Genomic DNA, 13,709 nt, shown 5'->3' with positions numbered 1-13,709 from the left:
ACAATTGTGTGAATGCCATGCGGGAATAAAATCTTAAGCTAATCCTCGTTACGTATAGACAGAACCAGTCCATGCAGTCCATGCAGTTTCGAAATCCAGGCTTGAACGAGTGACGTTCCAGCAAATCTCATGCTTTTCTTTAGTCAAGGCATCACATCAGACGTGGGGTAAAGAAAAATTGCTGCAGTAGGTCGCAATTGTCTTGCTCCAGAGAATCGATATATTTATTTGCTGACATTCTACCTATCACCAGGAACCCTGGCTAAATTCTACATTATTGTCGAAACAAACTTCAAAGAGTCGTGATTAGTTTTGTTGGTCAATATATTGGTCTTAGTCGGATTTTAGAGCGCTAAGTTGACTTTCGGAGGTGATTCGCAACTTCTCGCCGTTGATAGTGACCAAGTATTTTGCGTGGAATGCTGTGGCATGAGCATTAGGGTTGCAGAAAACCTCGAAGAAGACGCCATCCTCTGTGTGGCGGTACTCCATGTTCTCCCACCGCCTCAGCCTCTCAGCCTTTTCTTTCTCCCTAAATGTGGTCATGAGACCAGCTATGGCAGCGTTAAGACCCTTCGCTGCATCCTGCAAGAAGGGAATGGTGAGTGACGTTCCCCCGATGTGAAACGTAATTAGAGTCCTTGTTGCAACCATTTCTGTGCAAAAAGTTGAAGGAAGCATGCCAAGACAGGCCGCAAAAGCTTCATCGACTTCCAGACTTCATCACATTGTATCTGAGAATCTAGAATGAGTGAGAACCATCAACAACTGAAGAAGTTGTTCAAGAACACCTCCTCCTCGTAAGATGATGAATGTTTCAAACTGAAATGGACGCTTATCTTCACCCGCTGCAACACGCTGAGTCACCTTAAGTTGTACGATGCAACTGGATATTTCCTTTAACAACAAAATCAATAACAATGCGTAGATAATCACATATTCCGTACAAAACACACGGAAGGTGAGCTGCATTCCGACACTTACCATGCGTTTGGGCGGAGCAAATAGGAAGCCGTCGGAGGGAATATCAGAATTGGAGACGAAACGGCGAAGCAGCATCAGCAGGAGCAGAGATAGAAGACGGACGAGCTATGAAGGAGGGCACAACTGCTGTCAGTTGCGCCATAGCCATAGCCATCGCCAGGTACATTGCTGTAGCGTGCAGATGGGTGGTGACAGCAACGAAAACGTAAGACTGCAGGGACGATGTGATGAAGCGACCTCCTCCTTGTGCCCGCTTGGCTGGAACCTGGAGCCTACGAATGCGCGACGCAGACGTTCGACCCCACCCCTGAACTTACCCAACCCTTTTGTCGGTACCAGCGTGAAAATTCTTCGTCTGTAGCGAGGCAGAGAATTCTAGTTTGGTGCAACAGAAAGATACTCCACGTGGAAAATTCTATCTTTGGCAGGAAGAACGAAGTCCCCACCGGGACGGAGCTGCTGAGGAGCTTTCGTCCGGATCGTTGACCACCAAACAGTCTAGCTTGACAACGGACAAAGGAACGAAAAAGAATTGGAAGAGGGTGAAACAAATTTAGTTTATTCCGGCAATTGCTGGCATCTTGACCAGTTTTGCACACCTTGCGATGTCCGAGCCGAGTAGTGGGTGTGATAGCGAGACAGCACAGATTCAGTGACTGCAAGCTGGCCGGGGCAGCAGAATAGGGAGCTGCCGTGTCGCTACCCCCTCAAGTGAAGGATTGAAGTGCGAGAGGGAGGAGGAGGCTCTTTCCTGGGCGAAGTTGTTATCCTCTTGCTTTGGTCAACGTGATTAACACCTTGCATGTCCTCCAGTGATGAAATTGGACTTAGCCATCTCTTACGCGGCGGAGAGCGTGTGTTTCGCTGGTGGTGGCAGTTTCGTCAGGGAAGAGTTAGACAGCTTCGTGTGGTGTTTGCTTTGGATTGGGACTCATTGGTTGCGCTTGTGACGTGGTCGCCACTGACACGGAGCTGCCCAGGAGCGAAGTTTTCATGCCTAATTGTGATGCTGAATCAAGCCACCGGGATTCCTTGCAAGCTCAATTAGGGCAGTATGAGTGGTTAGAATGATGGGCAATTTTTTACAAAAGGCTCTTGTCAGAGTGAGGGTATCGACAGAGAAAGAGATTGGACGTGGTCGAGACTCAGGGAGGAGTGTCGGAGTTGAGTTCGCTGTTTAGTTTCCAGGATCGACAGAGATGCAGAGATCATGGTATGGAGTGGTTTGAGAAAGGAGAGGGAGATGGAAGGGTGCAGCTCTAGGTGCTTCAAATGAAGAGATTAAGGGTAAGAAGGGGACGTGTGAGACTTAGGGTTTCAGTAAAATCTGTACAGGTTGTGAAGTTTGTCACAAGGGCATGGAGGGGTTGATTTCGTGATGGTCATGGCTTCTTTGAGGAAGACGTTGTTACAGAAAATCCGTGATCCCAGAGCGGCTATTGCTGGTAAGACAGCTCCCTCGCAGCAGCAGCATACCCATCCACTCTTAGCACTCTTGGCAACTGCGGCATTGTCTCTAGCTCAGGCTCTGCTGCTTCTTCCCTGTTACCTGCACATGAGATTAGTCGGACCAGCAGAGGGTAGCCAGAAAGGTGCGGCAAAGATGAGCAGCTGGAAGAAGTTGCTTGTCCAGTTCGGGGTATGTTTCACTATAGGCTTATGTTTGGGGTGGTTTACTCCTCACAAGTGGATGCAACATTCTTTGGCTGTTGATGGAAGACCCTTTTTTGGTGATGCCAAGACCACAGATGTAGATCTATCTGGAAGATTTGTGGCTACGAATGCATTGATGGATGCGAAGACAGCGACGAAGGGGAGAGACATGATCAGCTTCGATGCGGCTAAGAACAATTTTTCAGGTGACCTTTTGGTGCAACGCTATCCTTAGAAAGAGTAGAGAATCTTTGTAAGTGTAACTGCCCCACATCCAATCACCCACATGAGGAATGGTGGGAGCGATTGTGCAATTGTCTGGAAATTAGGAATAATCCAGCGAATCGTTTATCTTCGGCTTTAGATCTAAGATGACTATTCTGTTTTGATGGCGGTGAATTCTTCGAATTATTGTCAGGTGTGGGAGTTAATTTTGAGATGCCTCTGGAGTACAGAAAGTTGCTAATTATTGTAACTCCAACATACGTCCGGCCGTTCGGAGCGTACTACTTGACACGGCTAGCACACACCTTAAAGCTTGTCCCACCGCCTTTATTGTGGCTGGTGGTCGAAATGCACTATCAGTCGCTAGAGACAGCTCAGCTGTTACGCGAGACTGGGATCATGTACCGCCACCTTGTGTGTGACAAAAACCTTACGAATGTGAAGGATCGTGCGGCGTCCCAGCGCAACACTGCCTTGGCCCACATTGAACACCACGAGCTTGACGGCATCGTCTACTTTGCCGACGATGGCAACATGTATACTTTGGAGCTTTTTGAGCAGATGAGGAACATCACGTGCGAAGCCTTCCGTCTTTCACCCTTCTGTGATTTTTTCTGAATATTAACAGCCAAATTACTTGAAGGTTTTTGAGCTACTGCTATAACCTATTCTCGAAGCCACCTTAGGGTGTGTACTTATTTATCACTAGTGTCTGCCGCATCTTCGTTATGGTGTGGCAAGGATGTCTTCAACGCTTATGATGTGAGTGTTGTTTGTACAGGCGCTTTGGCACTTGGTTGGTGGGAATACTGGCGCCGGGCAAGTCCCGGGTCGTCTTTGAGGGTCCCGTTTGTGAAGGTGAGAAGGTTATAGGATGGCATACAAGTGACAGGAGCAAGAGGCTGAGACGGTTTCATGTGGACATGTCTGGATTTGCTTTCAACTCAACTATGTTATGGGATCCACGTCGGTGGAAGCGTCCCACGTTGGAGCCCATCCGGCAGCTGGACAGTATCAAGGAAAGCTCTCAGGTCGGTACTGGTTACACACATATCAATTCGCAATGATTGTGTAGATCAACTCATAATTATTGTCCACGCATTCTCACTAATTCTGAATCCTCGTCGGCTTTCTCTTTGTGCAGCAAACCTCGTTTATTGAGCAGCTCGTCCCAGATGAAAGCTACATGGAAGGACGACCACCTGGGTGCCTCAAAATTATGGTGTGGCACCTTCAACTGGAGGCACCCAAAGGATTCCCGTATCCTGCTCGTTGGACTCTGACGACACCTTTGGAAGCAAACATACCTCTCCGCAAAGCCAACTTAGTACAGCTATAACCATCATACTCAGCTATAAATATAGCTCCAAGGAATTGCAAGGGACGAAGTAAGAGTTGCTACCCTCTGTTCATTGTGAGCTGAAGAACGCTGACTTGGAGTGCAGGTATGTCTCCAAAAACATTCTGTTGAATAGGATTAGGATCCGAAACTTAGAAGCAAAGTAAACAGTCATTTGCCCACATGGGATACAGCTACACTTCTGGTCACTCAAATTGCTCGGCGAGGGCCTCCTAGTCATGTGGTAGGGCCATGGGAATACATCCCTCCACAGTGATTGTATAAACACCTTGATTTATTAGCCGCATTGGCAGGCTTGTACCTCCTCCTCCTCTTCTTCTGTTTTGCGCTTGTGGGTCCCTGCAGTTGTCTTTTGCAGTCGCTGCTTGTGGCGAGAGCTTTGACGTTGAAGTCATTTTTTTTCTGGCTCAGTGCATCTGCTGGGTGTGTGTGTGTGTGTGTGTTTGTGGTTTCCCTGACCTTTGAGGCATCGAACCAAAACAAGGATGCAGATTGTGTCTCTGTTGATGGCAAAGCAATTGAGTTGTGAAAGCAATTTGAAGATCTTGCTGTGCTGGGTGATGTGCCGACGAAAGCCCTGGAAACAAGGTTGATTTCTCACGGATCTTTTTTCCCGGTCTTTTTCCTCTCCTCTCCCTTTGAATGCATTATTTTTTGAATGTTTCAATTATCAACATATTGTTTGATGTGTTGAACAAAAGATTAACTTTTGAATGCCAATATGTTAAATGAATGATCCATCCTTGAGTTCTTTTCTGAAACTTGCACAATTCAATTCAATGCAAGGAATTTGATTCCCCATTGTGTATTAGGACGTAGGAATTATTATGAAGATGCAAGAAGTTTTGTGAGATGGGATTATTAAAAGCTTGGTGACATCAAGAGTTGTGTGCTAATAATTTTTTATTCTTTGGAGCTACTTCCTTTTGGATATTCAAAATTTTGTTGCTGTTGAGAGGTTTTGGAAATGGAGTTGGATTCCAACTTTTCACAATAGTTTGAGGTGTGAGGTTGAATTTGTATAATTTGTGATGAAATTCATCTCTTGTCCTATTCCTTTCATTATTTGTTGATATGTCAATAAAGTATTAATTGACTCATTCAATTGCATACCTATACTTAGACTATATAGTATGTATAAGTAGATTTGATTCTTGGTGTATTATACTTCTTTTGATTAAGTAAAACTTAACCTTTTTGATCTTTGAAGCATGATGCAATCATTTGATTGCAACATAGTATTAGAACAAACTTTGATTCTTTTTACCTTCCTTTTGCTCTTTCACTTTGTTACTCTCTTGTTTAGTAATCTACTTTCTTCAATTATTCAATCTTCTCCCTTTATCTCTTATAATAGAGTTGGTCTTGTTTAGAGGAGACATTTTGGAGAACTCAAAGTTGTAAGGCATCATCAACTACACCATCTAATCATACAAGCGTCAAATTCTTCTTCAAGCCAAATGATGTTATATAATAACACAACCATTAGGCGAAAGAAGAAAATAATTATTTTATTATAGAAGAGCCTAATTAAAAATATATAGTAAAAAAATATAGACAAATAATAGGCATATAGTAAAATCTATTAGTGTTAGAACTACCTTTTATGAAAATAGATTCTATTTACTTTGTAGAGTCATAAATAAAGAAAAATAAGATATATTAGAAAAATAAAGCAAATAGGCATATGTAGAAGAGAGTTAGGAGTTGATTTTAGCAAAAATTACATCAAGAAGACAAGAATTAATATCCGGAGTGGACTGGTTGCCAACAAGGATCAAAATCAGACCCTGAGGCACAAAAGTAAGCACCTATGGCGACTTTAGGGTTTTTTTGCATATCCAATTGTAGAATGTGAAAGCAGACTTAAGGAAAGAATTTTAAGTCTTGGTTTCATGTCATTTGGATCAATATTGAGATTTTGAAGAATTTCCAAAGTTAGTAATGTACTTGGTGGATTTAGATTTTGAGAAATAAAAATATATTTATAAATTTGAGGATTTCTTGAGTTTTGTAGTATGTGAATAAATGAAAATTGGATGGTTTGTTGTTGTGCTTGTTGTAAATGTGTGGAAGAAATTTGAGGTCAATCAAGTAGTTAGATTGAAGCACATGAAGATTTTTGTATGTTATGGTCTTCAAAATTTGAGATTTATAGTCAGTGAATGATTCTAAGATCTAGCAGTATTTGCTAGTTGGATTGAAGAAAAAATTAGTGAGAGCAATTATCTACCCACAACTCAATTTTTGGAGTGATTGAACAATTCAGCAAGGAAAAATTGATGTTGAAAAATTAACATTCAAATCAGAGAAGGAAAGAAGCCAATGACCGAGAGGTTTTGGAAGCTTATCATTTGCTTATTGATTGAAGTTTAGGTGAAATTTTAATTAAGATTTAGATTTCAATTAATATTTATTGAGGTTTCAAATAGCTATAGTAATTAATTGAATTTTACTTGAATTATTTTTAGAGTTATTTAGGATTTGATCTAGGATTAGGATTTAGAATTTGATTAGAGTTTGACTAGGATTTGATAAGGATTTCATTAAGATTTGATTATGATTTAGGATTTTATTAGGGTTTAATATAAAATTAAGATTTAGTATTTATTTAGGATTTAAATATGATTTAGTCTAAGATTGGAGTTTAGGATTTGATTAGGATTTAATTAGGATTTAATTAGAATTTAGAATTTCAATAGAATTTGGTCTAAGGTTAGGATTTAGGATGTAATTAATATTTATTTAAGGTTTGATTAAAGTTTGATTAATATTTAGGATTTTATTAAAGTTTGATTGAAATTGATTTAAGATTTCATTAGGATTTGTTGAAGATTATATTTGAAATTAATTAAAATTCAATTAAGATTTTTATTTTTGATATTTTTTTAAGATTTTTTTATTATATATATTTTATTAAGATTAATTTATGATTTCTTTATGTTTTTTTTGATAGTTCTTGAGACTTCTTTTGGATTTAATTAAAGATTTATTAGCATTGTTATAATTTAATTGAATTTTGTTTAAGATTCTATTAGAGTTATTAAGATCATCTTATTGCAAGTTCCATTTTTCCTTCTATAGTTAGGTGTCCAATACATTCTCAAGCAGACTTTACATAATATGACAACATTTATTGGGCATCATCAATCCCTCCAACAACCCAATTACAAAATCCTCATCAACCAATTTTCTTCACGTAGAACAAATGACTTAGGATACTACATAAGGCTCTCTTTCTTTACCTACCTCCATACTAAGCTCAATCTTTATAGAATAACCACATAAAGCAACAAGAATTATTATCTCAATAGTAAAAGTTTCCATCTTATCTCATATTATGCATACTATAGATCATAGAAAAATCTAGACAAAATTGAGAGATTTGTATCAATGAAATTCCATGAATAATAAACTATTTCTCAAATCTCAATTATAAATCATTTTAGTGAACTTGACAATCTCTTCATACAAAAAGATGTTATTAGAATCAAAAATTGTAAAAAGATTGAAATTGAAGAAGCTCTATTAATTCAATACTAAGTACTCTATATATCTAGATTCAACTTTTGTAGAAATCAGAGCTATATAAAAAGATGCTTTAATTCATCATGTGGATGCTCCTTCAACAAAAACTATCAACAATTATAATTTTCATTACAACATCCTCTAATATATGGTAGAAATTCAAAGAATAGATTTAAGAAAGATACTCACAATGAATGCAAGAGTCTTTTCTATTGAGCAAATAAATGTGGATTCCAATAATTTTGGAACAAGGTCGACAAATTAGAAATTGGAAGTAGATCAAACTCTTTTTGATGGCATTCAAATCACTTTGCCAACATTGTCAAGGTATCTTCACCTCACACATCTTTTGAAGAAGCTACACTTCTTGAAGTACTTAAAATGTATATAGCTATCAAGGACAAGAACATGATAAAAATAAATAAACAAGTAAGACTTCTCTCAAAGAAAGATGACACAATAGAAATAAATTGATATGTATATTAAAAAAGAAACTAGAATGGCTATTGCCAAAAGTCAAGAAAAGTAAAGACCCTTGAAACAAGACAAGAAAGAAGAAAGGAGTTGACAAGAGTGAAGAAGGCTTCACTCTTATCTCTATATATACTATCTAATTAGGGGCTATGTGGCAATGTTCTATAGGACCTTCAATATGTATTGACTTTGTAGGACACATGCCTAGACTTATAAGGCAAGTTTTTCTATATGTGGGTCACATAATTAGTTTAATCTTTAAGCTAACAACATGTGTAGCACATGGCCAACTTTTTGACCACGTTTCTAATCCAAAAAGTCAATTAAAGATACCTATAAAGTCAAAGTAGCATCTATACAGCTTCTAGGAAGCTTCCATAGTAAATATTACAGAATTAGATTTTTTTTTTGTACTTTTACTTACTTCTACATATTTATACATGTAATTACTCGCTTACATGCATATGCCCATGATATTACCCCCCTTCTAGGGATGAGTTCCATGAGGAGTGGTCATCATATGTTGAGAAAATCTATGATGTGACAAATTATATTTGCCATATATTCTAATCTTTGTTCTCTTCAAAGATGATTGATATGGCCTCTCAACCATCGATAGTATCCCATACCAAGGCAGAAAGACTACCCAGTTATTTGATTATTGTTGAGGCCTTCATAACTTCCTTCGAATAAAATATTTGGAACACTGTTAGGAGTTGTTCCTACATCTAGTAAAATTACCAAATATCGGGAGTCGCTTCCAAGGTCATGATACCAAATGCGTTGTATCTCGCCATCTATTCGAAGAAGAACATGTCGTTCTTGAAGATCTTCATCTTGATTGCGTCGTCTTGAAGGTTGTGACAATTGTAATGTCTCGTCTGGCACGTCAGCAAACAAAGGCTCTTGAGTCAAATCCGCTAGTTGTTGGTTCTCCATCTCCTCAGCATCACAACTACAAAGAAGCTACAAACAAGGATTGAAAGTAGAATGTTATCTTGCTTAGATCTTGTTTCTTTTATAAGAAAGATTTTCATCTTGATTTTGATGGATGTTCTTGATGAAAAGCTTCCACTGCCTTTGCTGCATTTGCAAGATTCTTTACAAGCTCTCATGTGTATTCATTAATATCATATCCATGCTAATGGACAAGATATTCCAATTTATTTTGGCGCCACCTTGAATCTAAGACTTCTTCCACTTCAAATTCTTCATTATTGTCCACTTCTATAGGAGGAGGTAGAGCTTGTCTTCTTCTTGGTATATCCACTATCTTGTGTGGTTCAAGAAGAGACACATGGAATACTAGATGGATTTTCATTGACTTTGGTAGGTGTAAATAATATGCAACTGGATTGATTTGTACAAAAATAGAAAATGGTCCAAGCCTTCAATAGTCCAATTTGTCACAAGGAGGAGTGGTCTTGATATTGCAACAAAGTAACCATACCTTATCACCTATGTAGAATGGTGGTTGTTCCTTTTGATAGACATCTGCATTGACCTTTTGTTGTTCTTGAACTTCTTTTAACTGCACCTTCATCGTTGCATGTAGCGCTGACAAATAAATTTCTAAATCTTTTGCAATAGGATTATCAACTATTGAAAAGTCAAAAGTATCAAGTCATGGAATATAACCATAATTGGCAAAGAAAGGTGTTTGTTTTGTAGAAGAATGTACTGTGTTATTGTAAGCAAACTCTATCAATGATAAAAGAGTTGTCCAATCATCTTGTTGGTAGTTAATGATATATCTTAAATACTACTCCAAAACTTAATTAATATGCCTCATTTTTCCATTAGTTTGAGGATAGAATATCGAAGATAGTTTTATATCCATTTTTAGAATCTTAAAAAGAATCCGCCAAAATCTTAATACAAATTGAATTCCTCTATCTGATATAATATCCTTGGATAATCCATGATAGCAATAAATATTGTTAAGAAAGAGCTTAGTTGTTTCTTCACCTGTTATAGATTTTGTATATGATATAAAATGTGCCATCTTGGTAAAACGATCTACTATCACGAATATAGTCATAAAAATCTGAGATTGAAAGATCCGTGATGAAGTCCATAGAAATAGAAGACCATGGTTGTTCTGGAATGGGTTATGGCTGAAGAAGTCCATAAGGTCGATGATGAGGAATTTTTGATCTCGAGCAAACATCACAAGATTGTACAAAATCTTTGACTGCTTTCCACATTTGGGGCCACCAAAAGTCCTTGAATATTAGTTCCAAAGTTTTATTGTAATCAAAATGTCATGCTGCTGGAAAGTCATGACGAGCTTGAAGAACACATAATCGAGCTTTACCTTCTGGAATATATAGGCGTCCTTCAAAATATAGTAGATTCTTCTTGAATTCAAATTTGGAAGTATCATGAGACTTTGAAGGATTTTCTTTAATATCATGAATAAGAGGATTAAAAGACATACTTGAATGAACTTGCTTAATGAAAGTTGAATCAATAGTTAGTGTTGATTTTATTGCTCAAAGGTGAAGATGCTCTAGCTTCAAGAGATTTGGCAGTTGTTGATTGAAAGTAGTATCCCCTTTCTTTGGTACAATTTAAGATTATCTAGAGAGTGCATCTGACAAACTTTATTATTTTCTTGGTCAATAAGTGATCTTGAATTCAAATCTTGACAAAGACATACTCCAACGGGCTGTGCAACGATTCAAAACATGTGCTGACATAAAATATTCAAGGTTCTTATAATCCATATATACTGTGACTTGGCTAGAAGCACCTTTTAGATAATGGCACCATTCTTGAAATGAATCTGTGATTGCAAGAAGTTCTTTGTTGTGGATCTCGTAGTTAATCTCGACTATTGAAAATTTTTTAAAATGAAAAGCTATTGGATGAAGTTTATCATCTGTTCCCATTTGTGACAATACGGCACCCAAAGCAAAGTCTGATGTGTCTATTTCCATAAAAAATGGCTTAGAAAAATCAACGCAATACAAGATTGGTGTAGAAGCAAAGGCTGTCTTCAAAGCTTCAAATGCTACTTCAGCTTTTTGATTCTATTGAAGTTTGTCTTTATAAGTCAAACATGTAAGTGGAGCTGCAACTTGAAAGAAGTCTTTGATGAAAATCTAATAGTAGTTGGCAAATCCTAAAAAGCATTGGACATCTCTTATCATTTTTGAGATCTTCCAATCCATAATAGTTTGAACTTTCTTAGAATCCATCATAAGTCCATCATTTGAAATGATGTATCCTAAGAAGTCAACTTGAGTAGTGTGAAATACACACTTTTTTATCTTGGTATAGAGTCCCGCATTCCTTAGTTTTTGTAATACATGATGAACATGAAGTCCATGTTCTTCTATGTTCTTAGAATAGATTAAGATGTTGTCTAAGTAACAGACAACAAAATCATCTAAAAACTCCCAAAGGACATCATTCTTTAGATGTTGGGATGCTGCTCGTGCATTTGTAAGTCCAAAAGGTATGACGATGTATTCGAAATGTCCATATCTTGTTCGAAATGTAGTCTTCCATTCATCTCCTTCTTTGATGCGTACCAAATTGTATGCTCCTCATAGATCTATTTTTGTATAGATCTTAGCTTGATTCAATTGATCAAAGAGTCCGGATATCAAAAGTAGCGAGTACCTATTTTTTATAGTGATTTTATTGAGTCCTCAATAATCGACACACATTCACAATGACCTATCTTTTTTCTTCACAAATAAAATTGGAACTCATGCTAGAGATTTGGAATGGCGTATGAAGTTTTTGGCCAGATTCTCTTTAATATACTCCTTGAGTTTAGTCAATTCATTTTGAAATAAATTGTAGATTGATCCAAATGGCGGTTGTGCTCTTTCTTGAAGGTCAATTGAGCAGTCATAGGAACGATGTTCCAGAAGAGTATCCGCATTCTTCTTCTCAAATATATCTTAAAAATCTTGATATTGGCTTGGAATGCTACTTGAAATCTTTCTACCAGTAAAAACATATGTGGCATAAATGACACAAGGTGATCTTTCTTTTGTAGTATGCAAGAAAACTCTTGCACCTATAAATATAGGTTTAATTATATTAGACTTATGACTTTCTACTTGATTAACTATGCTCTTAGTTATACTTTCAAAAAATTCAAGACTATGAGAAGTCTAATCTATTTTAGAGTTATATTTTTCTAGCAATGATAAACCTAAAATGACTAGATTAGAAGGAGATCTAATGATATTAAATATTACAAAGCTACTATGACCATTAGTTGCTATTTTTATAGGAAGTGTTTTATAAGTAACATCTCTTGGAGATAATGGACGACCATCTATGACTTCTACATGAATAAGTTTAGTTTTCTTCACTAAAAATATGCTATGTCTTTTAGCAATTTCTTCATCTAAGAAACATGTTGAGGCTATTGAATCTAGTACGGCAGAGGCTTTGTGATGTTTAGGTCCTAGAATAATATTTATTGTAAAATATGGAGAGGGTTCTGAGGAGACGATAGGACCTTCACTAGGCATTGTACAAGGTTCCAGCCGCACGATCCCTATTGTAGCTGGAAAAATTTGTTTTCCGACATGCTATCTTCTTTGATTGTCATATTCCTCATTTTATGGTTGTGTCGCTTCTTTGGGAATGTTAAGCAGTGTGTTTAGGTTCTCCAAAATATAAGCACAATCCTTCTTGATGAAGACGAGTCTTTTTTTGCTCAGTAAGAGGTTTAAAACGTACTACATTAATTTGCATATGCTCTACTTTCGAATGTATGTGTTGAAGAGATGTTGCTGTTGCCATTGAATTATCGTAATGTTGAGGTCCACTTGTATGGTTCTCAGATTGGAATTCAAAAAGATGATTGTCATACTTCACATCAAAGTCAATTGCTTGGCTCAATGTTTAAAAATCAGATAAGTTGAGCATTAATTTTTTTTACTTCATATTGTAATCCGTAGAAAAATTGGCTAATAAGTACAGCATTATCCTACTTGATATTAGTTGCAAGTTGTCAAAATTGTGAAGCATACAATGTTACTGATCGATTGCCTTATCACAAAATATGGATCTTATTGGTTGCAATACAAATTGCATCATGTTTTCTATATATGGATCAAAACTCTGCCAAAAAAACCTCTAGATTATTCAATATTGGATCTTGTCGTTCAAAAAAAGATGAAAACCATGATAATGCTGAACTTGAAAGAAGCATACCAATGAATCTAACTTACGATCCTGGAGTTGGATAGCTTTGGGATTGAAGTTCAATCACAAGTTGTACTTGATTGATAAATCCTCTAAACTTTGATCTGGTGCCATCAAACTTCTCGGGTAGGACAATTCTTGGTTCTCTAATATTGGAAGGGCGTTCCACTATAGGAAAATGGATATGATTTGGTGCAGATGTTAAAGCAGCTCCAATCATTTCTATATCTTCACTTCCTGCCAATCTTGTTGCTCCTTGTGGTAATAAATTGAGTTGAAGCATCACAAGCATTTACTCCGTCAATTG

General features: G+C 37.2%; 2 protein-coding genes across 2 annotated transcripts; one reads left to right on the top strand and one right to left on the bottom strand.

The window, feature by feature from the left end:
* Window positions 1–168: 168 nt before the first annotated feature.
* Window positions 169–1,126, bottom strand: LOC112280056 (uncharacterized). The gene is made up of 2 exons (XM_024514997.3): window positions 985–1,126; window positions 169–585 (listed from the first exon to the last, which is right to left on the bottom strand). The coding sequence occupies exons 1-2, from the start codon at window positions 1,057–1,059 to the stop codon at window positions 334–336; spliced, it is 327 nt and encodes a 108-aa protein (XP_024370765.1). The 5' UTR covers window positions 1,060–1,126; the 3' UTR covers window positions 169–333.
* A 574-nt stretch (window positions 1,127–1,700) lies between these two features.
* On the top strand, window positions 1,701–4,526 carry LOC112280053 (putative beta-1,4-xylosyltransferase IRX9H). The gene is made up of 4 exons (XM_024514994.3): window positions 1,701–2,843; window positions 3,056–3,437; window positions 3,644–3,893; window positions 4,007–4,526. Exons 1-4 carry the CDS (start codon window positions 2,363–2,365, stop codon window positions 4,199–4,201), a joined length of 1,308 nt encoding a protein of 435 aa, XP_024370762.1. The 5' UTR covers window positions 1,701–2,362; the 3' UTR covers window positions 4,202–4,526.
* The last annotated feature ends 9,183 nt before the right edge of the window (window positions 4,527–13,709 follow it).

The sequence above is a fragment of the Physcomitrium patens genome, chromosome 3, assembly GCF_059467195.1.
Source record: "Physcomitrium patens ecotype Gransden chromosome 3, ASM5946719v1, whole genome shotgun sequence".
NCBI classification, from domain to species: domain Eukaryota; kingdom Viridiplantae; phylum Streptophyta; class Bryopsida; order Funariales; family Funariaceae; genus Physcomitrium; species Physcomitrium patens.
The sequence above is the reverse complement of the archived record's forward strand: the minus strand, read 5'-3'. Positions and strand labels throughout refer to the sequence as shown.